The 24,708-nt window shown below is 35.9% G+C and overlaps 1 protein-coding gene across 9 annotated transcripts in view; it reads right to left on the bottom strand.

The window, feature by feature from the left end:
• The window catches only part of PDE10A (phosphodiesterase 10A), a 362,722-nt gene that overhangs the window by 96,433 nt on the left and 241,581 nt on the right, over window positions 1-24,708 (bottom strand). For 8 of the 9 annotated variants that reach the window (XM_030929478.1, XM_030929471.1, XM_030929470.1 and 5 more), the window contains 7 exons: window positions 23,377-23,497; window positions 21,931-21,980; window positions 6,749-6,889; window positions 4,820-4,975; window positions 3,335-3,385; window positions 2,221-2,279; window positions 613-664 (listed from right to left, as the gene is read on the bottom strand). In XM_030929478.1, coding sequence (XP_030785338.1) covers window positions 613-664; window positions 2,221-2,279; window positions 3,335-3,385; window positions 4,820-4,975; window positions 6,749-6,889; window positions 21,931-21,980; window positions 23,377-23,497 — 630 coding nt within the window. Of the gene's footprint in view, window positions 1-612; window positions 665-2,220; window positions 2,280-3,334; window positions 3,386-4,819; window positions 4,976-6,748; window positions 6,890-21,930; window positions 21,981-23,376; window positions 23,767-24,708 lie in introns of all 9 variants that reach the window. The other variant, XM_030929477.1, reaches the window with a different exon arrangement.

Genomic DNA, 24,708 nt, shown 5'->3' with positions numbered 1-24,708 from the left:
TGTATTTTGAGATGGACCAGAAAAATGAGGAGGAGAAAGAGCATTTAGTAAAGCACGTAACAGGGCACAAATGGTACCAAGAAAGCCTGGGCATCCATGGTATACACCCACACATTCTGAGAACTAGAAGCCACTTCTGAAAGAAGCCTCACTAGAGACCTAAAAGTACTCAGCAGCATAGGGAAATATGCCTATAACTCTACGTCATACAGCTTTCGGCTCAAAAGTGCCTGATAGCCATCTAAGAGAGAGGAATAATTAAGACTAGAACTAAGCAGAATGAACTTGAAGATCAGGAAAAAATCAATTGAGAATTCCTAACATATCCCATATATAAGAGGTGTTTTGAAGAATATAAAAAGAAACCAAATGTCTTTTCTAAGTATGGCTCTCCATTAATAAAGAAAAGCTCTGAGCTTTTGAAAAACGTTATTCAAACTTACTCCCCCAAAACTAAAAGAAGTGATAAACAGATCAAGGTGAATTCCTAAGCACCACATTTTCATAATATTAAAAGTGCCTGTGGATAAAAAAGTGTAAATGTTATGCCATATATTAGCACCATGGGTCTAAGGGTTAAATAAAATCATACTCAGAACAAAAACAACCTACCATTATGTGTTCAAGTAGAGAATCTATTGCAACTATGTTATCAAAATATGTTCTGAAAAAAAGAAACAAAAGTCCTGTAAATAATTTTATTAGATCACAGCACATATTACACTTTGAATACATTTCTTGGTTTTGTCTACATTTAAATAAAAAACATAAATATCATTTGATTTTTGTGCTTTGGTAAAAAAAATCAGTACTGTAATATTATTTTAAAGAGATAAATGAAACTTTATCATTGACCTTAGAGTGAGGGCTCTATAATTCCAGAGAATGCAATCAGTATTTATTTTATTGACAAGTATCAGTGTAGAAAGTGTGTTGCATTTAACAAAGTATGCAGAAATAAAATTGCATCTACCATATTTAATATTTTCATTAATAATGCTGATCTAAAATAAAAATATTTAAATGTGCCAAATATCATCAATAGTTAAATATAAATTATCACTGAAAACTGGAGAAAGTTAGTACTTAAAGTGTACTGAGAAAGTAACGTAATTCACTTGAGAAGAAATGTCAGCATACAAGTAATGCTAAGGATCTAAGGACTTTATATATAGAGTCTATATTCATTGTTATGAACAGCAAGTAAATGTTTCAGAGGCAAATAGTGCATATACTAAAATGTAAACCTGAAAAAATGTAAATCAATATGCATGTAATATATGGAAAATGTAAAGAGGGACTCTTAAGATAGACTCCACTGGCTAGGTAGTGCTTTACCTAGTTGGCTTAGGTATCCAAAGAGAGCTTTTTCAGTCCCATACTTCTTTAATTTTATTATTTCAAAAACTAACTGTAACATAAACTAGTAACTTCAAACTAATTAATGAGGATCAATAATAATTACTGACGGGTAAATTGTTAGGTGCATTTACAGTGACATGTGAGACATAACATGTCATCATTGCTGCTGGAGGCCAGAGGAAAAACTACATTATTACTTTAGTAAACTTGTAGGAGGACATGACCCATTTTAGATTTCAATGATGAATTATATGGGTCAGATATATAGACAATGTCCCCTGTAGTAAATAAAAGCAATAAAAATATGTGATTTAATAAACATCTATTATATAATTGCTTCCACTGCCAGTCAAAGGGAGTTTTTCTAGGCCAAACCATGGAAATAGAACATTTTCTCGGAAATGATAACTGAGATACTATACCTGGGAAAATTTAAATAATAATAATAATAATAATAATGTTTAACTTCCTGACATTGTTAGAAAAACCAATTAGGACTTTTTGTAAAAAAATACACCAGAACATTTTCCCTTCCACTGGAGCCAGTATTCTCCTGCAAAAACAGAGATATTTAGTGTCTTTAACATATTCTGAGAGAGTCTATTTAAAAAATATACATCAAAATTGAAAATTAAGATAATGACATATATATCTGCAATCCTTCACTTTAGAGTGAACGTGAATGAGAATATAACTCTACAGTCCACAATATGATTAACCGTTCTTCCCAGACTACTCGTGAAGATGGATCTTCAGTTATCAGCTGCAATAGACGATAGTCTATTTCTGCCACAGGCTGCCCTTAATTTAAACCGTTGATTAATAAGAGCTACTACATCCCCAGAAACAAACACTTACTTTGATACGTCGAGTAGAAAGTCATTCAATTCAGTCTGTTTGGCAAGGCCTCTGCATACCTACCATATAAAATGATAGCTACAATTATAAGAGATTTCTGCTTATTTAAAAATAAAACTTCCAGAATACTAATTACCTTATTTATTGAAAGAAGGCCTAACACAATCACTTGGATTGTAATGTAATAATAATATCAATAACCATTAATATTTACTGAATACTTAAATGTGCTAAGCATTGTTGTAAGCACTTTATATTTATTGTTTCAAGCACCACAAAACATTATAGGTTTGGAAGTTACATTTCATAATAGAGTTATAAAGATGTTAAAAACCTTACTGAGGCTTCAGAATTAATAAGTGATAGAAGCAGCATTCAGGTCCGGGTAGTCTACCCAAGTCCCTCTTTCGAACTACTTTACACTGTACTTCTAAAAAGTGTAGTTGAGCACATGTTCCACCTACACTTGATAATTCAAGAGTCCTTTCTACTCGTTCTATTATACTACAGCTCGATTTTTCTTCCTAGCATACAGTTCCTCCCCCATCAACCTCAATTTGCTGAAACAGAAGTAGAAAAATAAAACCACCACCAAAAAATTTAAGAGAGAGAGGGAGAAGATACAAAGAATGCTATATTGCTACCATGTTCTTGAACTTTAAAGTCTAACCACCAGTAAAACTCTTAAGTAGTTTGTCAGTTTTAAATTAGATAATATCTTCAAGAGAACCAGATATCTTAAAGTGAGAATGTTTCATAGACCACCTAGAGGAAAATTTAACTTAAGAAATGGAATCATAAAAATATCAATGCAACTCCAGTAGAAGATTATTCCTAGATTTTCAGCAGGACATATGCCATTTATTGCATGAATACATATATATGCATTATACATATATATATGTGAATGCACGCACATATAATTGCAGAATATTTAAGGCAGGGAGTAAGTAAATATAACTGATTAAATTAAAATTTCTAGAAATAACAGAATATTGTAATATCCCAAAATAAGGCATTAGGTGACCTAACCTCTACTCCAGTCTTCAATGCTGTGCTCTAAAAACACTCTTCTCCCTTAGGAAGCCCCTGTGAAAACACCCCAAAGACTCACCTGCACCTGATGTATTGCTACTGAAGCCCAGGCAAGATTTGCTGTTGCAACCTAAAAAAAATTAGAAATACATACCTGTAAGTAATAATATGTATTTTATATATGTATATAACAAGTTTTTATTAGTCACATGTAGTCATCTCAACAAAGGACTGGGGCATACATGTATATGAAGAATTTTCTGAGATCACTGAGCTTTTGAACATTTTCCAAACACAAAGCACCAAATATTTACAAGGTTTTTCTTTTATATTTTTCCCCTTCTATTTAATTGACTTTAATGTTCTCTTGTTCATCTTAATTTTGAATAAAATGGAAAACAAACTGATTAAGAGAGTTGTAGCCCAATGATTTTTAACAAAATTATTATTTTTCAGTTTAACAAAAATGCTATTGAAAAGTAATCTAATGACCACTTTAAATAATGAAATATTTCTAAAACGTAAAAATCAAATATATATATTATATATATACACACACACATATATATATATATAAACCAGCTAACAAGTTCCTCAAAATTACTAGCTATTCTACTTTTATTATTCACTCATTCAACAAATGAATATTTGAGTGTCTATTATGTACCAGGTACTATTCTAGGTGCTGGAGATACTGTAGTAAATAACAGAAATAACAGAAATGGAGTAGCTTTCAGTGTACTTTAGGGAGAAGGACAAGAAAGGAAATAAGTATAGCATATAATATATTAGATGGTGACAGGTGCTACAGAGTAAAAGGTAGAGGGAAAGAAATACTGGATAGGAGCCATTCAAATGTACATGAAGTTTTCAGGGAGGGCTTTATAGAGAAGGCAACATTTGAGGAAATTCCAAAGGATGTGGCTGTGAGGGGGATAAGTAGAGAGAAGGAAAAAATGCAAAGGCCTGAGTAGTAGCCTGTCAGCCTTGCCTGAGGATCCAGCATGGCTGGAGTGAATGAGGGACAGGTGGGGGAGCAGGAGATGGGTTCATTCAGGCAAGTGGACAGGAGTTAGGCCACTGAAGGGAATTCGTTCATACTGGATGTGATAAATATCATGTTAATACTTGCTTTTAGTATTAATGAGCCAATTCAGTGAATAGTGAATGGAATGCAAATGTATTTGACACTAGAGCCTTTTATTCAGGACACAAGCTAAGAAAAAGACATTTTAAAGAAAACATAAAGACAACCAGAGTGTGAAAAATCTCGAAGGTCATTCTACTACTTTCTATGACTCAGAATATGGCATACCTTTTATCGTTATACTGAATTTTACTTAACAAAAGGACCATATTTCTTATGTAACCAGTTTCCTCTCTAAACAGAAACAGGTTTTAAAATCATCATTATTAGTATCAAAACATTGTTAAGCAAATTGTGATTTTAAATATTCATTCATGTATTTTCAGTTTAGTATTACTTAGCAATACTAACAAGCACTTTCAGTGAGCTAGGTACAACTAAAAATTCTAACATGCAGCGAGCGTTTAAAGAGCTCACCTCCTGGTGACTAAGACAGAAGGCTTCTTTGCCCCAGTGCCGATACAGCTCAAGAATACCAATCAAGTCACCAATTGCAGTGACAATCGGTAAGCAAAGAACAGACTGGATACGAGTCCCTGATTCCAGTCCAGTACCTTTTGGAAATCGTTCATCCTGAAAAACAAAAAGAGAAAAAGACATAAATTCAGTGAAATGATCATTAAGTTATGATTCTTATTTCCATCAGAAATTGCCATGATACTTGTAATCAATAATAAGCAGTACTTTTCAAAGGAAAACTAAATGATGATAGCCACCACAAATCTTATGTAAGGAAATGCTTACTTTTTCATGGAACTTATACCCAAATATTGCTTTAACATTTCCTTATCCTCATGCAGTATACATTGAATGAATGATGAAAGTTAATTTCATATAATAAAAATAATCATAAATGCTGACATCATCTTCCATGTGCCAGAACAGTCTCAGAGTGTTTACAGGTACAATGCCGTAGAGAAAATTACTCCAAATGTAAACACCATGTGAAGAAAATTATATGTAAACTTTTTTCTACTTTTAAGCCTGGAGTAACACAAAAGTGTATGTTAACAACAGTCATTCTAACTGAATCTCAAAGGCCTATACTAAGTATTCAAATCATCTAATAATGATCAATTATTTATCATAAGAAATGAAATTGGTTCTTTGATTTTTAATAATTTTCTAGCTTAGTCAAGTTACTCAAAGGAAGTACAGGGAAACTGAATGAATTAATATCAAAAGCACCAATTCTATTTATTCAAATTCTACTGTCTGTAAGAAGTTATCAGGATGAATTAGAGCTTCATGAAATAGTATAACTCTGTACTTGTAATTTACAGATCTTTTGAAAACGTACATATACAATAGAACATTTTCAAATGAGAAGTTACATAGCATGGGCCCTCCTCTCTCCTTCTCTCCTTCCCTCCGTTCTTTCCCTTCTCTCCTTCTGTCTCTTCCTTCCTTCCTCTAGCTACCCAATTTATTCAAGGTCATACAAACAATGGTGGAAAAAACAAAATTAAAACCGAGGATTCACGGCTCCTATTAGCACTTAGGGCAATTTTTTTTACAACTGTATACTTGTTACCTTTAGAGTCTATATTCCATGTCATAAAATTTTATTAAAATGTCCACATGTACTGTGGAAGACTAGACTGAGGGCTCCACCTTGTCTAGTTTCTCTGCACCTATGTCCTTTGTTAGGGATCAATACCGAGTCTGGGCCTGTCCATGTGATTTGCTCTGGTTAATGGGAGGGTAGTAAATTTGATGTAAGCAGAGACTTGAAAACTCACTTGTGTCTTTCCCACTACTTCTTTCAGACTCCTGCTACCACCACAAAAACAAGCCAGGATAGCCTTACTGGAAGGGGATGAGAGGCACAGGGACAGCGGAGGACATAAAAGGCCAGCCAGCACCTAACTGATGGCCAGCTGACCTCAGACACATAGGCAAGCCCAACTGACAGCAGTCCAGATCAGCAGAATAACCAAGTCCTTAGATTCATAAGAAGTAACATGTGGCTACTGTAGGATACCACTAAAATTTGCGGTAGTTTGTCATACAGCAATAGCTAACTCATTCATATGCGTCCTAGCAAAATATGAAACATAAAACAGTAATCATTTAGTTTACATTCATATAAATATACACGGTATTTTTGTGTTTAACTGTACTGGCATGTGTTGAAATAAGAACTGTGCAAATTTAGCTCTTAGCTGGTAAAGGGAATTTTCTGAGTACAAACAATTAACTTACACATCAATATACTGATCTGTAACTCGCTTTCATGCTTTTTAAAATGAAACAGTTTAAATTATAACATCAAAATGATACGCCATCTTTCTTAATTAAATACTTTAGGTTAAAAAGATCACAAAGAGTCGAAAAGCCACTTACTCCAAGGATGTCTTCTACTAGCAATGTTTTCCTGGACTTGGCCACATAAGCAGAGATGGTGGTGCCCTGAGTAATGGGCCCAGCAGGGATGAGGCGGGGTTTTCCTTCCTTTATCCCAGGTGGTGTGAATATGCACAGGCTCTAGGGAGAAGAAAAGATGTTTTACAGACTTTCCCGTACATATGCATAGCACAAAAGGACACACGTATATAGTGTGTCTTTTTTACTCAATAGTCATAATACATCTGTGAATCAATTAAAAGAACAGGCATAAAAGGAAGAAAGGCGCTTTGCCATGATCAAATCAGATTATCTAAAGTGAAACTATCTCACATTTCCAATTCACAAAAAAGTGCAAACTCACATTTAAAACTTAAGTGAATGTACAGGCACAGAAACACTCATCAAACAGCCTCCTATTTTGATACATAGAAAAAAAATGAAATCAGAAAAAATGCCTCCTGTCATTGGTATCAAGATTCTATCAGACCACAAACACACACAGGGTCCAGCCTCCCTACAGACTTGATACATGTTACCTGAAGATACAATCAGTAGCTGCAAGTCAAGTGATTTGGTTACATTCTTCATTTTCATTAGAAATCTTCCCTTCTCAGAACCTTCTCTTTATAAGACTCACTCACATTGCTTCGATGGCTAGCTTATAAGACTGTAGATTCAGAATACTCTAGATGAAAAATTTGCTCTTCTCTGAGCAAAAATCTTGACAAAATCTGAGTGATCCTTCCCCTTTCAAATGACTGGGTGGGAAGGTAATGTCCTGAAACTATTTTAAAATAAATCATTTTTTAAAAATAGAATCAGTTATTTTGATGAAATCCAAACATATGTTAAAACTACTTTCTACTAAATAAGAATTGCTACTTAAATCACGTAGAAAGTGGGGGCAATGTTTTGACATAATTGTATTACGATTATCTACAAAATTTGACAATACTAAGGTTGAAGTAAATTTCCCACAGACTTCACTTTATTTTTATCTTATGTTGGATTACTCTACCTAAGAACGAAGACAATCTGAAGCAGTAAGTATCAGACAGCCCTCTGAACCTAAGCACCTTTCTACAATACTTGTTATTATGAAGGTAGCTCTAAGGATGAGACAGATACATTTATTAACTTATCAGGTAAGTGGTTTTTAAGCGTTGTAAAATTACAGAACTCTTTCTTTCAACATGTTAAAATCAAAAGAGAATGAACCCCATTAACTTGATTTAAGAAATCCCATAAACTTGGTTTAATGAACAAGGAGGAAGGGAGAGGAAAGCAAGACTTTGCTTTCACCCTGGGTGCTTTAAATTAATAACAAGCATAAATGATTAGAAGTTAAGTTCAAAATACCTGCATTTCCAAGTATATCTACATAGGGTTGTGCTTAAGTCGTATTTGCTGTTAAGTACAATGCATGTGAAAAATTTATTTCAAGTAATTATTTTGAAAAGAATGAAGCTATTTAATATGTTCAAATAGAAAGTATATACTTATGGATTAAAATTTTCATATATGAGGAGTGACAGTTGCAACTTAGTTATTCTTTAAAAGGCTAGAAAAACCATTTTCTAGTTACTGTAACTACATTAGGCACCAATATACACATGGCATACAGTAAGACTCTCATTAGATTCAATATCTATCATTGTCCAAACACAATTCAGTTTGTCACCCTTTCTTAAGACGGAAAGAGTAGAAAGGTAATTCAAGAACAAAAAGGAGATAAACGCAAGAAAAAAAATTTAAAAAGTGGCATATTTAGAATGAAGAAAAATTAGAATTGACAATGATTTTCTCAAACTATAAGGAAGCAACTGTCCCTTTTCTGTACCAAAGACAGAACTGCAGGAAGTGAACATAAATTGAACTGAGTGGTTTAGCTAACTCTTAAAGAAGAACATGTCATAATGAAAATAGAAGGTGAACTCTGGAGCAAGCTTCCAACAGTAGCTCTGAATTTTTGTGGGGGGTGTGGAGGGAGTCATAGTTTTTGGCTGCATTTGTTTGTTTGAAAAGGTAAAACACACATTTTTTTTATGACTTAGCCATAGGCCCTTTAAGGCTGAATTTAATCACATGTTCAAGTTATATGTAGCTTCATAATCCAATAATAACAGACTATCGTATACATTCTTACATTATTAGATGATCATATATTCAGTATTATAAAATATGTATTGCTTGTGTGGAGGTTTCATATGATACACAAGTAACAGATAAGCAAATACTGTACCCGAGAGTGTATGGAAAGCTCTTCTATCTATTAAGTTTGCTGAAAATAAAAGGTTTAGAAGTCTTTTAACTACTTGCTAGAATATGAAAAACTTCTCTATGTAGTTAAAAAATAATTATCAAAAATCGACTAGTACTTTATAGTGGAAGCTTCATACTTGTTTTCCTAATTAGCTCACGATTTTTGTTCACATTAATCAAACAGAAATGTTTCCAATAAGAGCTGACGATAAATGCTAACAATTGCAATATGAAGGCCAAAAACTTCAGCAGAAGGGAAAATGAAGCCTAACCTCACAACACACACTTGTTTCTGACATGTTTTCATGGCTCCACTTTCCCTCCTTTATATTAGTGGTTCCCTACTCTGTGGTTTTTGTTTTGTTTGCCTCCAAACAATTTACCTGCAGAAGTTCCCTTTTTAACATTCATTTCTAATTGAGGATCAGTCACTGTTTGGAATCACATGTTTTCCAGAAGTATTTTTTTAACTGATTTTTGTAGTTGAATGCATTGATAGGTAGCTACCTGTTACAAATATAAAAAGTCAATAATGAACCTCTGAAATAGAGGTTGAATTTTACACATATTCAGGGCTAGGGAAAAGTTAATTCAAACTCCCTTGATTCCACAGATACTGTCAAGTAGGAGGTCATGGACTGAGTCATCATTTTCCCACTGATTGAACTGCCACCTTCATCATACATTTCATCCTCAAATATACTTTAATTTTTAATTTTTAATTTTTTTGAGACAGAGTTTTGCTTTTGTTGCCCAGGCTGGAGTGCAATGGCGCAATCTTGGCTCACTGCAACCTCTGCCTCCTGGGTTCAAGCGATTCTCCTACCTCAGCCTCCCCAGTAGCTGGGATTACAGGTACGCGCCACCACGCCCGGCTAATTATGTATTTTTAGTAGAGATGGGATTCCTCCATGTTGGTCAGGCTGGTCTCAGACTCCCTACCTCAGGTAATCCACCCCACATTAGCCTCCCAAAGTGCTGGGATTACAGGCGTGAGCCACTGTGCCCCACCTATCCTTAAATATACTTGGGTCGGTTTCTGAATTCCCAATTCTGTATCATTGGGTTTACTTGTAGACCACAGTTTTAATTACTATAAAAAGTTTACAGTACATTTTGTGATTTGGCGAGGCAAATCCTGACTTAGTTCTTAGTATTTCAAAATAATCATGATTTATTTTATAAGCTATACACTTTGGCCTGGGCACAGTGACTCATCCTTATAATCCCAGGGCTTTTGGAGGCTGTGGTAGGAGGATGGTTTGAGACCAGGAGTTCAAGATCAGCCTGGGCAACATAGTGAGACCCCACCTCTACAAAAAATAAAAAAATTAGCTGGGTGAGGTGGTGCATGCCTGTAGCACTAGCTACTCAGGAGGCCGAGGTGGGAGGATCACTTGAAGCCAGAAGTTTGAGGTGAGCTAAGATTGTGCTACTGTACTCCAGCCTGGGTGACAGAGTGAGATCCTGCTTAAAAACAAACAAACAAACAAACAAAAAAATATATACTTTGAATTTCTCATTGGTGAAGTATCTATATGAATGCATTAATCATTAATAAAAGATTAATGTAAATAAGTTCTAAAGACATTTACACATGAAATAGGGAGTTCATTTTTCAAAATCAATATAATTGCTGACTTAAAGATTTAACTGGAATATTCAGATTAATAACATAAAAAACCTTATGCTCACTATTTTCATAGAAGGATGAATAAAAACACCAGACATTATTTTAAGAAGTATTAAGCCTCTTATCCATATATTAACAATATCAAATTTATCTATAATATCCAGAGTTGAACTGAGTCTCTAAGATTAACTCCTGCTCTACTACTGTATAAATATATGAAAACTGTAATTAGAACAAGCATCTTTTAGAGGCCAGAGATAAAAACCACAACTATAAAATAAGGAAAAACTTTAAAGTTTCAAACATTAGCCACCTCTACCATTTCCAGAGAAGAAAGTAACTGCCTTCAGGATATTTACTTGACCAAAGGCTGCTACAGTTCTTTAGCATTTGAGAGTTCTAGAGGTGAAGGTGACCACTAGTCCCTCCCCTTCTCAACTAGCATCAATGAGATTGCCCAAAGAGTAGAAAATCAATCCTATCAGAGTCCAAGAAGTCCTAGGGGAGGAATCAGCTTTTAAATTTTTCTAAGAAACTCATTATAAGGTAGCTAATATTTTGTGGTAACAGCAAATTTCTGTATCTATTTCTAAAGAGATAATTTAAACTAGAAAAGATTGCGTGCACAAGTCCTAATCAATAGGTTGGTTCAATAAAGGAATTAAAAATATTCAAATTATAAAAATGTAAATGTGGGGAAATAAATTGATTTGGTGGAAAATGAACAAGAGAATAGACTAATACAATTTATAAAAACACCATCTTTTAATGAAATAGAAAAATCCAATTCATTGATATCAGCCAAATAGATGTTTACTTCGCTTGGTTAACACTTGCTTTCATCTTTCTTTCCATGTACACTTCAAACATCACTTTATTCATAAGACTTCAAGTCAATGTTAAGACTTCAACTCACAACCAGTTAAATTTTAGAAACAAGGTATTTAGGTTTACCAATACGCTATTATCCTTTTAGACACTAGATGGCACTGGATAGCAAACAAATTTAGATCTATGTAGATGGCCGTTAAGTAAATAGCTCCCACATTTACCTGGAACTTGATATATGGATGACTAACTTTGTTTGCATAATTCTTAAAAATAAATCTGCTGAAGTTCACTGTGCGCTTGAAAAAGGCAAACAATTACTATAAACTACCAGCTCTGAATACGAAGATTGCAATATTTCCGGTGAACGTTAATGCATACATACTGAAGCTAAAACTTAAGATTCTTCTGCTCTTCCATTTTTCTCAATTGTATCCCAAGTACAAAACTGAAATGTGTTCTTCCCAGTATGTGGGTAATAAAAATCAAGTAACAAAAGGGCAGGGGGAAGCTATGTTCTTAAAAGAAGTATTGTGTTAGGGTGGAAAGAGCATAGCTTCTCTTGGTAGAAAGCACAGTAACTTTGGAATGGGAGCCTAGCCTTTAGTTTTTGACTAGCTGTGTGAACTCAGACAATCATTACCCACAAAAGAGACCTTGGCCACCTCATCCCTAAAATGAAAAGATTAAATTAAAAAATTTGGAAGTGTCTCTTTTAGCTTTAGCATTCTATGAATCTAAGACTTCTAGAGTCATTTAGTTGCTCATGTTTATAAATAAAAATAACAAACAACTGCTTAACTTATCAAACCTGTAAATTGTGGAAAGATTATTTTAAAAATAACATATATATATATATATATAACTATCAATAAATTTACTTTTGAATTAAAAATTTTAAGGTATAAAGTACATAAGGTTTTCAGCTTTCACAAACAACTCTGATAGATAATAGTGGAAAAACTATGAAGATAATATTATCAGGTATGTTATACATGTAACTAAGCATAGCCATACAAACAATAAAAGTTGAATTAAGCAAAAATTCAGTCATGAAAAAATTATTTTTTTCCCAAAAAAACATCTCAAGAGCACTTTGTCTATAGCAGACATTGCTATGTGTCAGGATACAACATACACTGTTTTCTTTGTTAACTCCAGATTGCTCAGAAATTGCTTCTTCTGCCCAAAAGACATCCTTTATTTTCCCTCTCATCTACTAAGTGAGAGGTCTTAAATCCTCACTCAAATATTGTCTCCTCAGCATCCAACCTGTTTTTATGTGCTGCAGCCCCATCACATTCATGGTCACAGAGCCCTTGAGCCCCTCTGTTAGCACATAAAAGTCATGTGCTGTAACTAGCTGTTGATTTTTCTATCTCCCCTACTGCTTGTACATTCTTTGATGTCAGAAATAATCTTTGCTTTTGTTTGCTCAGCAATTTAGCACAGTTTTTTGGTACTTAGCAGATGTTTTAAACGGTTTGTTAAACAAACAGCATTTATGGTGTAACATTTAACTAATGGAGGGTAAATGGTAAATAAAGGTTTAGAAAGTTTAAGAATCTTTCTAAACCATTGGCAAGGACTTCATGTCTAAAACACCAAAAGCAATGGCAACAAAAGCCAAAATTGACAAATGGGATCTAATTAAACTAAAGAGCTTCTGCACAGCAAAAGAAACTACCATCAGAGTGAACAGGCAACCTACAGAATGGGAGAAAATTTTTGCAATCTACTCATCTGACAAAGGGCTAATATCTAGAACTTACCAAGACCTCAATCAAATTTACAAGAAAAAAACAAACAACCCCATTAAAAAGTGGGCAAAGGACATGAACAGACACTTCTCAAAAGAAGACGTTTATACAGCCAACAGACACATGAAAAAATGCTCATCATCACTGGCCATCAAAGAAATGCAAATCAAAACCACAATGAGATACCATCTCATACCAATTAGAATGGTAATCATTAAAACGTCAGGAAACAACAGGTGCTGGAGAGGATGTGGAGAAACAGGAACACTTTTACACTGTTGGTGGGACTGCAAACTAATTCAACCATTGTAGAAAATAGTGTGGCAATTCCTCAAGGATCTAGAACTAGAAATACCATTTGACCCAGCCATCCCATTACTGGGGATATACCCAAAGGATTATAAGTCATGCTGCTATAAAGATACATGCACACGTATGTTTATTGTGGTACTATTCACAATAGCAAAGACTTGGAATCAACCCAAATGTCCATCAGTGACAGACTGGATTAAGAAAATGTGGCACATATACACCATGGAATACTATGCAGCCATAAAAAAGGATGAGTTCGTGTCCTTTGTAGGGACATGGATGCAGCTGGAGACCATCATTCTCAGCAAACTATCACAAGAACAGAAAACCAAATACCGCATGTTCTCACTCATAGGTGGGAAATGAACAATGAGATCATTTGGACACAGGAAGGGGAGCATCACACACTGGGTCCTACTGTGGGGTGGGGGAGGGGGGAGGGCTAGCATTAGGAGACATACCTAATGTAAATGACAAGTCAATGGGTGCAGCACACCAACATGGCACATGTACACATATGTAACAAACCTGCACGTTGTGCACATGTACCCTAGAACTTAAAGTATAATTTTAAAAAATGATAATAAAAAAAATTTTTTTTAAATCTTGCCAAGTCACACAATTATTAATTACACAATTATTAAGTGGTGAAACAGAACTCACACAATCTAACTCCAGAACCAAAATTATTTCAATGCTAAACTACTTACTGGGAAATTTTCCTTTTTCCCTCAAGTTCTGAAAAAGTATAAGGAGCACAGGAATTCTCCTTCTTAAAGGGCTGCCCCAGTAGCAAATGAACAATGTAGGTACAGGAGCCCAGGCTGGGCTTATCACTGTCTCCCCGGGTTTAACGTGGTGCCTGGTGATGACTGGTGCTCAAAAACAGTCACATGAATCAATGCCCTACTGGTTTGTAGAAAGGTAATATTTCAACAGTGTCTTCAATTTCCTCCTTGGCTACTGGACTAATACGTTTTCGATTATCATGTGTATTAAATAGGATAATTTATATTTTCCTTGAAAACTATTCTTTCTAATCTAGGTTTTCACATTTGTTAGTAAAAATAATCCCTCATAATGTCTCATTTTCATTATATCTATTGTTTTACTTGTTTTTAAATTATTAAACGTATATAATTATGTTTCTCTTTTTTTTTTTTTGTCAGTTTAGTAAATGGTTTGTCTGTGTTTTAGTCTGTTCTCACACTGCTAGAAAAGAAGTACCTGAGACTGGGTAATGTATGAAAGAGGTTTATTGACTCACAGTTCCACAGGCTTAACAGGAAGCATGACTGTGAGGCCTCAGGAAACTTACAATCATGGTGGAAGGGAAAAGGGAAACAAGGAACTTCTTCACATGGTGGCAGGAAGGTGCACTTCACATGGAGTGCAAGTGGGGAAGTGCCACACACTCTTTTTTTTTTTTTTTTTTTTTTTTGAGATGGAGTCTCACTCTGTCGCCCAGGCTGGAGTGCAGTGGCGAGATCTCGGCTCACTGTAAGCTCCGCCTCCCGGGTTCACGCCATTCTCCTGACTCAGCCTCTGGAGTAGATGGGACTACAGGTATCCGCCACCAGGCCCAGCTAATTTTTCTATTTTTAGTAGAGATGGGGTTTCACCATGTTAGCCAGGATGGTCTCCATCTCCTGACCTTGTGATCCACCCGCCTCGGCCTCCCAAAGTGCTGGGATTATAGGCGTGAGCCACCACACCCCGCCCGCCACACACTTTTTAAACCATCAGACCTCGTGAGAACACATTCACTACCATGAGAAAAGCAAAGAGAAATCTGCCCTCATGATCCAATGTGGCAACTACAATTTGACATGAGATTTTGGTGGGGAAACAGAGTCAAACCATATAATTCTACCTCTGGCCCCTCCCAAATATCATGTCCTTCTCACATTTCAAGACCAATCAGGTCTTCCCCACAGTCCTTCAAAGTCCTAATTTACTCCAGCATTAACCTGAAAGTCTAAGTGTAGGCCAGGCATGGTGGCTCACGCTTGTAATGGGGAGGCTGAGGCGGGTGGATCACCTGAGGTCAGGGGTTTGAGATCAGCCTGGCCAACATGGCAATACTCCATCTCTACTAAAAATACAGAAAAATAACTAGTCGAACACGGTGATATGTACGTGTAGTCTCAGCTACTCAGGAGGCTGAGACAGGAGAATCGCTTGAACCCAGGATGTAGAGGTTGCAGTGAGCCGAGACCATACCACTGCGCTCCAGCCTGGGTGACAGAGCAAGGCTCTGTCTCAAAAACAAAAAACAAAAATAAATGTCCATGTCTAAAGTCTCATCTGAGACAATGCAAGGCCCTTCCACCTGTAAGCCTGTAAAATCACAAACGAGTTAGTTACTTCCAAGATACAACGGGGGTACAGGTATCAGATAAATGCTCCCATTCCAAAAGGAAGAAACTTGCCCAAACAAAGGTGGTACAGACACTGTACAAGTCCAGAACCCAGTAGGGCAGTCATTAAATATTAAGGCCCCAAAATAATCTCCTTTGACTCCATGTCTCACATCCAGTGCATGCTGATGCAAGGGGTGGGCTCCCAAGTCCACAACCACAGCTTTGCCCCTGTGGTTCTGCAGGGTATGGCCCCTGCGGCTGCTTTCATGGGCTGGCATTCAGTGCCTGCTGCTAATCCAGGCACATGGTAGAAGCTGTTGGTGGATCTACCGTTCTAAGGTCTGGAGGACAGTGGCCCTCTTCTCACAGCTCCACTAGACATTACCCCAGAGGGGACCCTGTGTGGGGAACTCAATCCCACATTTCTCCTCTGCACTATAGTAGGAGAGGTTCTCCATGAGGGCTCTGCCCCTGCAGCAGAATTCTGCCTGGATATCCAGGCATTTCTATCATACTCTGAAATCTGGGTGGAGGCTCCCAAACTCTTGCCTTCTATGTACCACAGCTAGAGCTGAAGTGAATGGGACACAGGATGCCATGTTTGGAGTAGCCGGTCCTTGGGCTTGGTCCATGAAACCATTTTTCCTAGGCCTCTGGACCTGTGATGAGGGTGCTGCTGTGAAGATCTCTGAAATGTCCTGGAGACATTTTCTCCATTGTCTTGGTGATTAATATTTGGCTCCTCTTATGCAAATTTCTGCAGCCAGTGGCTTGAATTTCTCCACAGAAAATGAGTTTTTTCCTTTCTACAACATGGTCAGGCTACAAATATTCTAAACTTGATGTTCTGCTTCCCTTTTAAACACAAAACCCTCCCTTTGTGAACACATATGACTATGCATGGCTAGGAGCAGCCAGGCCTCATCTCCATCTGAGACCACCTCAGCCTGGACTTCACTATCCACATCACTATCAGCATTTTGCTCACAACCATTCAACAAGTCTCTGGGAAGTTTCAAACTTTCCCTCATCTTCCTGTCTTCTTCTGAGCCCTCCAATTTCCTTTGCTTTTAGCCATTATAGGAGTCCTATGAAGAATTCTTAGACAGAAATTAAATACATTAAAGTTAGGGTCTAGCCCAGGAAAGAAAAGGAACCCCAAGTTGGTAAGTCCTAACCTAATATACTGAGTTTAATATGTGCATTATTTGGATAAATAATAATGGTATTGATAACGTCTTCTAACTTGTTTTCTTGATATCTCAATAACTAAAAATACTACCGCTTTTCTGGCCATTTTCTCCACTTTGCTTCAGAAACTTCAATGCACCAGAATAAAAGACAGTTTTGTTTTTTAACCTGATCCAATTTTTTTTCTTTTAACAGTTGGATCTTCTTTATAAGTAATTTTGTTATAATCACATAATGATTTCCACAACAGTATTTTATGTTTTAATATTAGTGCTTTTTAGTATTTAAGTTTTGTCTTTTTCTGCTAAATGTTCTATGTGAAAAAAAACACAGAATGCTTTTTCCTCCTTGCTTATATGAATGTGCATTTTTAAATTCTATTAGAACTTCTGACATATTTAAATGTTATTTAAGTTATATTTCTCATTACATCAATTTCAGAAATTTATTTCTACTGACTGAGAAGAAAATACTTTAATAAGTGTAAAAACTTATTAAAGTGTAATACTTTAATAAGTGTAAAAACTTATTACAGTGTAATACTTTAATAAGTGTAAAAACTGTATAATTCTTTTTTTAACCCTTAGTATTTGTTGATATGGACAGAAAATTTTCTCGGTCTATTTGGGTTTTATTATAATTTTGTCACTAAAGTATTTAATTTTTGCTGTGAAATTGAGTTATTTAAGAAATACTTTCTTGCTATGATTCCAAATCAAGACAATCTTTTAAAGATTGATAATTATCTTTATCAATATTAGCCACCACACCTGGCTAATTTTTTGTATTTTTAGTGGAGACGGGGTTTCGCTGTGTTAGCCAGGATGGTCTCGATCTCCTGACCTCGTGATCCACCCACCTCAGCCTCCCAAAGTGCTGGGATTACAGGTGTGAGCCACCGTACCCGCCCGTAATACAGTATGTTTATTTCAGAAACATGATGATAAATTTCAGTACTTATTTGGTAAGTGTCATAATCATCTGTAGAGTTGGCAAGTGATGTACCTTTTGTACCTTTCAGGTGCAAAAGACGAAATACAAAAATATATACATGTATCTGCTTACCTAGGCAAAAGATGTTTTATTTAATTTAATATGGTTGGTTACATTTCAGAAGTATATCTTCTATTGCCAGCAATACAGCAGATTAGATCATTTGGCTGACACTTTTGAAAAAACAATTTCAAATTTATTTAAAGGCTGCATAAAATATATTTTACTCATCTTTTATATTGCTTTGTTGGGTGAGAAGAATGGAAGGAATCCACAGAAATCTAAAAGGAAGTAAATAAAGGAACCATGGGAGTTGACCAGATCCCAAAGCTGGCTGTCTCTTCAGAGAATTAACTAATGACTGAATAGACTGATCTTCTCCCAGGAAAGCCACATGGAGAGTGGGAGACAGGAGAGAAAAGCTGGGGCCTTTCAAGACCCCTTGAGAGGGTCAGGACAGGCAACAGGCCACACATTCATCTTTGGTTGAAGGACAAATACACTTACCCCAGCAAAGAGGCTGCAAGGAAACCAGATTATTTTGAAATTAGTACTGGAGGGAAAATAACAATCTCCTCTGAGAAGTCACAATTGTGCATCATGTGGATTTGACTCTTGAAGCCATACTACTTTGTAGTCTGAAAATTCATCTCAGCCAGATAATTTAGTTTAAAATGGTTTTGGATTGGTAATACCTTAAGTGACTAGCAGAAACAAATGCCTGTCTATGTCCAAGAAAGGAACTAGAAAGGCACTTCTAACAAGCCTTGAGAGTATCCATTTAAGAACCCCATGAAAGAATAGAATTCACAGTTACAGAGAGAGAGAGAGAGAGAGGGAAAGAGAGAAAGGAAAAATAAAAAGAAAACCATAAAACACATAAGCAAAAGAGTCACCATCTGTCAGAGTTGAACGAAACAAACCCAAGAAACTGTAAATTCAAAAGAACATAGAAGAAGTATAGTTAATGTATTTCAAGAAATAAAAGACAAGTTTGAAAATATGTACAGGAAATAAAAACTATAATGAAAACCAAAATAAATTGAAAAACAGTATCTTTATTTTAGTCAATATTCAGAGAGATAATTTATCAACCTGAACTCTATCTACCAAAGACATATTCCAGGAAAGTGGGTGAAATAAAGACAAATTCACACAAACACAAACTGAGAGTGCTTTCCATCAGCAAACTCTCGCTGAGGGAAACTCTAGAGGATGTATTTCAGATGGAAGAAAAGTGATCCCAAACGGGACGACTCGAGATACAAGAAGAAATGAAGAACAAAGACAGTGGTAATCATGTAGATACATCTAAAGAAACACTTGAGTGAACTTAAGATTTCTCAGCCCATGTCTTCTTCCTACCCACAGAAATTCCTGGGTTAAGGAAATCACAAGGGCTTAGCTATCTAGGTGGAATGCATAAAGGGCAAAACAGAGTGAGCAAAACACAGTAATTATCCCCAAGAATGATCCTCCCAGGCAGATAAGGTACCTGTCTTCATAAAGCTGATATTCTAGCAAGAAAGCCAGATAAACAAATAACCACTCAAATCACAGATAAACATGTGATCACAGACTCAGCTATGTTCTATGAAGAAGACATACATAACATTGAGAAAGCAAAATACAGTGTACAGTGGGATCCGACTTGGGAAGCTGAGAGACAGCTACAATTTCACTATGTACCCTGCTGTTCACAGGGATCTTAAGTTAAGAAGAGACTCAGTCCCTGAGATGCAGGAAAGAAAGAAGGAACAGGGAATCAGTGCCCCTAGAGAGAAGCATGCCCAGTGAATGGACTGGTCTTAGGAGTTTAGAATAAGGAGCCAGAATAAAACTGAGAGGATATTGTACCCGTCCTTTAAGTTACTAAAGTAAAAGATAAGTAAAGATGAAATAATTCAAATTGATATATAAAATTACAATTTAGATATTGTAGATAGAACACCTTTTTGCTGAATCATAAGAGGAAACTACTTCATTGAGACCAATGTATAGAGAAGTCTGCAAATAAAGCAAAAAAAAATTTTTTTTTAAGCCAAGTGATTAAGAATATGGGTTTTGTAACCTAAATCCAAGCCCTGCAAAGTCAGCATTTTGGGCTCCCATCCACTGCAGCCACAGGGTGCCTGCTGCCTGCACCTCTCAGTCTCTGCCCGCAGCTGTCTCTATATTCTCTTTCCACAGGGCAAGAGAGCATCCTGTAGAGGCAGCCTCAACTTCAGGGTTGTTATCACTTTCGTTCAGGTGAACGGCTAGAATTGCTGAGTCCAAGATACAGGTTTTAGCAAAGAATCTGCCGGGGCCCTCATGGGCCACATGTCCACCCGGATCTGAACTAGACACCCGAGGGTAAGGGACTGGATGTGAGCACGGCTGCGTGGCCACACGGGGGACTGCTGGAGGCGACTCAGAAGGAGTAATGCGACGTGGACCACAATAGACTGCATTCCACACATATCAGCCAGTTAAAAAATAATGGCAAACTGCAAAATATTTTTCTAAAAGAAATTACTAACTTTTAATAAAAACTTGGACATTTTAAAAATAATTTTTAATGCACAGAAAAAAGTAATATCCATTTGTTATTTTAGTAGCTTAGCCATTTTAGAATACTACCAGTGTCTGAAATATAGTTTATTTAGAAGTGGTAGTAGTATCTGAATAATGCAAATTAATAAACATTCTTATCTGTTTATATGAAAGGCACAAGGAGAGGGGCTTGGGAAATACAAGAATGAACAAGAAAATGTCTTTGCCCTAAATAAGCCTTTGTAACAAGCGTAATTTATTACAATACAAGGGAAAACAATGGCCATGGAAACGCATAAGATAAGCTGTAAGTTAATTAAATCAGCCAATAAATATTTCTGTGCAACTATTTTCACACTCTGCAAAACTGTTATATTTAAGAGTCCTACTAAAAATCTCAGAATGCTTTTGTTTCTATTCCTAGTAACACTGTATATAATGTAAATAATTTTATACATCTTTTGATTACTCAAGAATACATGTAGCATATTGCAAAAATACATTCCAAATCTCAGATAGCAATGCCTAACACATAAGAAATGTGAAGCAAAAATGTGTCAAAGAAATTTGAGGGAATTTATACATTAAAGTTACGAATATTAGTATTATTGGCTCAAATTACGCTAAAATACATATACTTTTTAATACTGTATCAAAAATCAAATGCCAGTAATTGAACATCTTGAAATACTTTTGGAAGTGCCTATGTATGTTGCATTTTACGGTGGGCTGTGCTCCAGGTTAGTTAGACCAGAAACGCAGGATCCGGGCTGCCGACAGAAGACTGGAACAGCCAGAGCTGAGAATCCCCATTCCTTGACTGGCCTGAGCCTACTACAGTAAGGCAGCTTAGGGATCTAGACTCAGAGCCCTAGGACTACACCCTAGGAGTTTTAGAGTCATCTGCAAAAACTTTACAAATCACCAAGAAAACGTTCAACTTTCTGTAGATTGTGTGTAAAGAGGGTACAGGAATTCCCCTACAACATCCAAGCTCACAGTGCCAAATAACTTTTATACAAAACACTAAATCTAGAAACACCATTTATAACCGAGGGTACCACAAACCAAAGGAAACACACACACACACACACACACACACACACACACACAAGATTTTATGCCTAAATGTTGCCATGTCAGTAAAATTCTTGCTGGTAACAACCAAATATAGAAACTAAAACCAAAATGAATTTAAATGAAAAATACTTAATCATGAAATGTCTGTTGTTTATAACTTTTTTAAAGGAGCTTATGATATTTTCTTATCTAGAGCACCAAAATCTAAATTTAGATACTTACATTATTGCACTCTCCAAGGAAATACAATGCAAATCCATCAGCTTTTGTGGCTGCCAAAGTAATAAGAAAAGGAAGAAACTGAGCTCAGTGGGAGAATCGAACATGTATGCATTCTCTACGGTGAGCGGCAGATGTGAGTCTTTCAAACTGACTTGTTAACAGAATCAATGGTCATGCAGTAAATGGAACAAAATCATTTATGGCCTTACTCAATAGCATAATGAAAATATCCTCTACATTTTTCATCAGTGAGTATAAAATTTAAGATATGATATCCTCAAATGCATATAGCAGTCAATGTACTACATAGTAACATATTTGTTGAACTGTAAGTATTCAGAATCATTTAATATTTTTTAAATTTGAGAACGGTGCTTAAATTTTTAAGTTTCTAAAATACCACAAGTGACATTTATAATATTAATTAACCAAAATTAATTAAGTATCAACCTAAAAAGCGGATGTATTCATCTACAATTGTCACTGAAGCAAACATAATTTAACTTACCTAAAATTGTTTCAGGGCCATCTGAAGGCAACTATAGCAGTTAACAGTGTAAGTCTTGGAGGGACTGCCTCAATTTAAACCCCTACTTAACTCCTTTTTACCTGTATGACTTTGGGTAAGATGTTTAACCTCGCTGTTCTATAGCTTCCTCATCAGTAAAATAACTCCTTTGTACCTGTGTCACTTTGGGTAAGATATTTAACCTCTCTGTTAAACATCTTAAAATAGTGGTAATAATAAAAGCTTCCTCATCAGTAAAATAGTGGTAATAATAAAAACAACCTCACGAGACCATAATAAAAATAAGTCAGTTAATGCATATAATACGCATAGACAGGTGCCTAGCATATACTTAAATATATAATAAATGTGATCACTATAGTTGGTCTCATTAATATTTTTATTTTCAAATTAAAAAACAAAAGAAAAATGAAAGATCCAATTGTCATAGTGGGTATCCTTCTGAAAAATGTGTCCTAAAAACAAGTGCATCCTTCTAAAATAGTACTTTTCCGACACAACTTTCCCCATTCTATTCACAACATAACCCATTTCTTAAATGGTATATAAAATTGTCATTTACCCAAATATATTTAAAATGCTTATTCTCTCTTTAAAATTAATACATTTTATAAAGATGTGATTTAATTCAATAAAACCATGCTTTCCAAAGGAAACTAGGTGTGACTTAGAAGGCATAGTATATTACATGTATGTATCAGGCAGATACTTATTTGGGATTAGATAATTTAGAAAGTTTTAGGTTTGACTCACTCTGGTAGTTTCATAATAAAATATTTTCACTTCAAATTTAGTCCAGAAATAGAAGTAAATATAAATGACTTTCATCTGCCTCTTAGTAAGCAAATTTTTTTTACTGCTTTTTGTAAAAGAATCTTTGCCCAGTTTTCCTAAGAGGAACACAAAATGCTTCTTACCTATTTTGATGATGCTGCTCAGTTCATAGAGGAGTAGCTGGTTGTCTCCTCCTGTGTCCAACCGTTGTTCTATATAGCTGTTTAGTTCATATACAACTCCCTGCATATTCGTATCTTGGTACTTTGGATTAAAAATAACAAAAATAAAAACAGAGTTTAAATAAAATATAATAAAAATTCCTCAGTCTGTAAAACATACTATTAATATATGTGACTTAATACACTAAGCTATTCATTGTGTTTTTATAGCACGATTTAAATATTATAATCTATTTTATAAAAAAATAGATTGAAAATTAAAATTGCTATGACTATTTATTTATTTTGAGACAGGGTCTATCTCTGTTACCCAGGCTGGAATGCAGTGGCACTATCTCAGCTCACTGCAACCTCCACCTCCCAAGCAGCTGGGAATACAGGCACACACCACCACACCATGCCTGGCTAATTTTTGTATTTTTTGCAGATACAGGCTTTCACCATGTTACCCAGCCTAGTCTCGTACTCCTGAGATCAAGTGATCCCTCTGCCTCAGCCTCTCAAAGTGCTGGGATGTACAGGCATAAGTCATTGCGCCTGGATATTTAGAATTATCCATAGACTGCATCTATGCAGCCTATTTATATTAAAATAGCGCTGTTATAAAGTTTAACTTTGTTTCTGAAGTTTTATATATATGAGGCAACTGGATTAGTAAAAATAATATCATAGAAGAGCTTGCTGAGTGCACCTCTGTAAGATGTTAGAAAAGTCTGCTGCAGTCGCTGCACTGGGCGAAACAAGTGTCCCGTGTGCCACTCTAATTTTCCATTCCTTTCTATCTATACGGCTCCACCTTGGTCTGCTCTCATCCCTGCCACCATAGCAAGAGTTAGATGCTTGCACTGCAGCCACTGTCCCCACAGCAGCAGCCCCACAGCATGTCCACAGCACAAGGCTTCATCACGGCACCAGTGACAACAGCAGGTGGACAGGGAGATGTCAACCCCCACCCTGCTCTAGTTCAAGCTACACTGTGTATTCTCTAGAGGAATAAAAAACAGTCCTCCAACGAATCTCCCTGCTCCCAAACTTGTCTTACTAAACCTAGTCTCAAGACAACAGGTACTGTAAACTTGAAATATAAAATTCTGTCTCTCCCTGGCTTAAAACACTCCTGGGGCTTCCTACTGCACTTGGAATAATAGACAAAAACGCCTCACATGGAAACACGCCACATGCTGCAAAGCATGGTTACTATCCAGCTCAGAACTTCATTTCACACCCCATTCCCTCTACCCTCACTGTCCCAACCTGGCCATCTTTCTGCTTCTTGATCATTCAGATAACTTC

Source organism: Rhinopithecus roxellana, chromosome 4 (assembly GCF_007565055.1).
Source record: "Rhinopithecus roxellana isolate Shanxi Qingling chromosome 4, ASM756505v1, whole genome shotgun sequence".
NCBI classification, from domain to species: Eukaryota; Metazoa; Chordata; class Mammalia; order Primates; family Cercopithecidae; genus Rhinopithecus; species Rhinopithecus roxellana.
The sequence above is the reverse complement of the archived record's forward strand: the minus strand, read 5'-3'. Positions and strand labels throughout refer to the sequence as shown.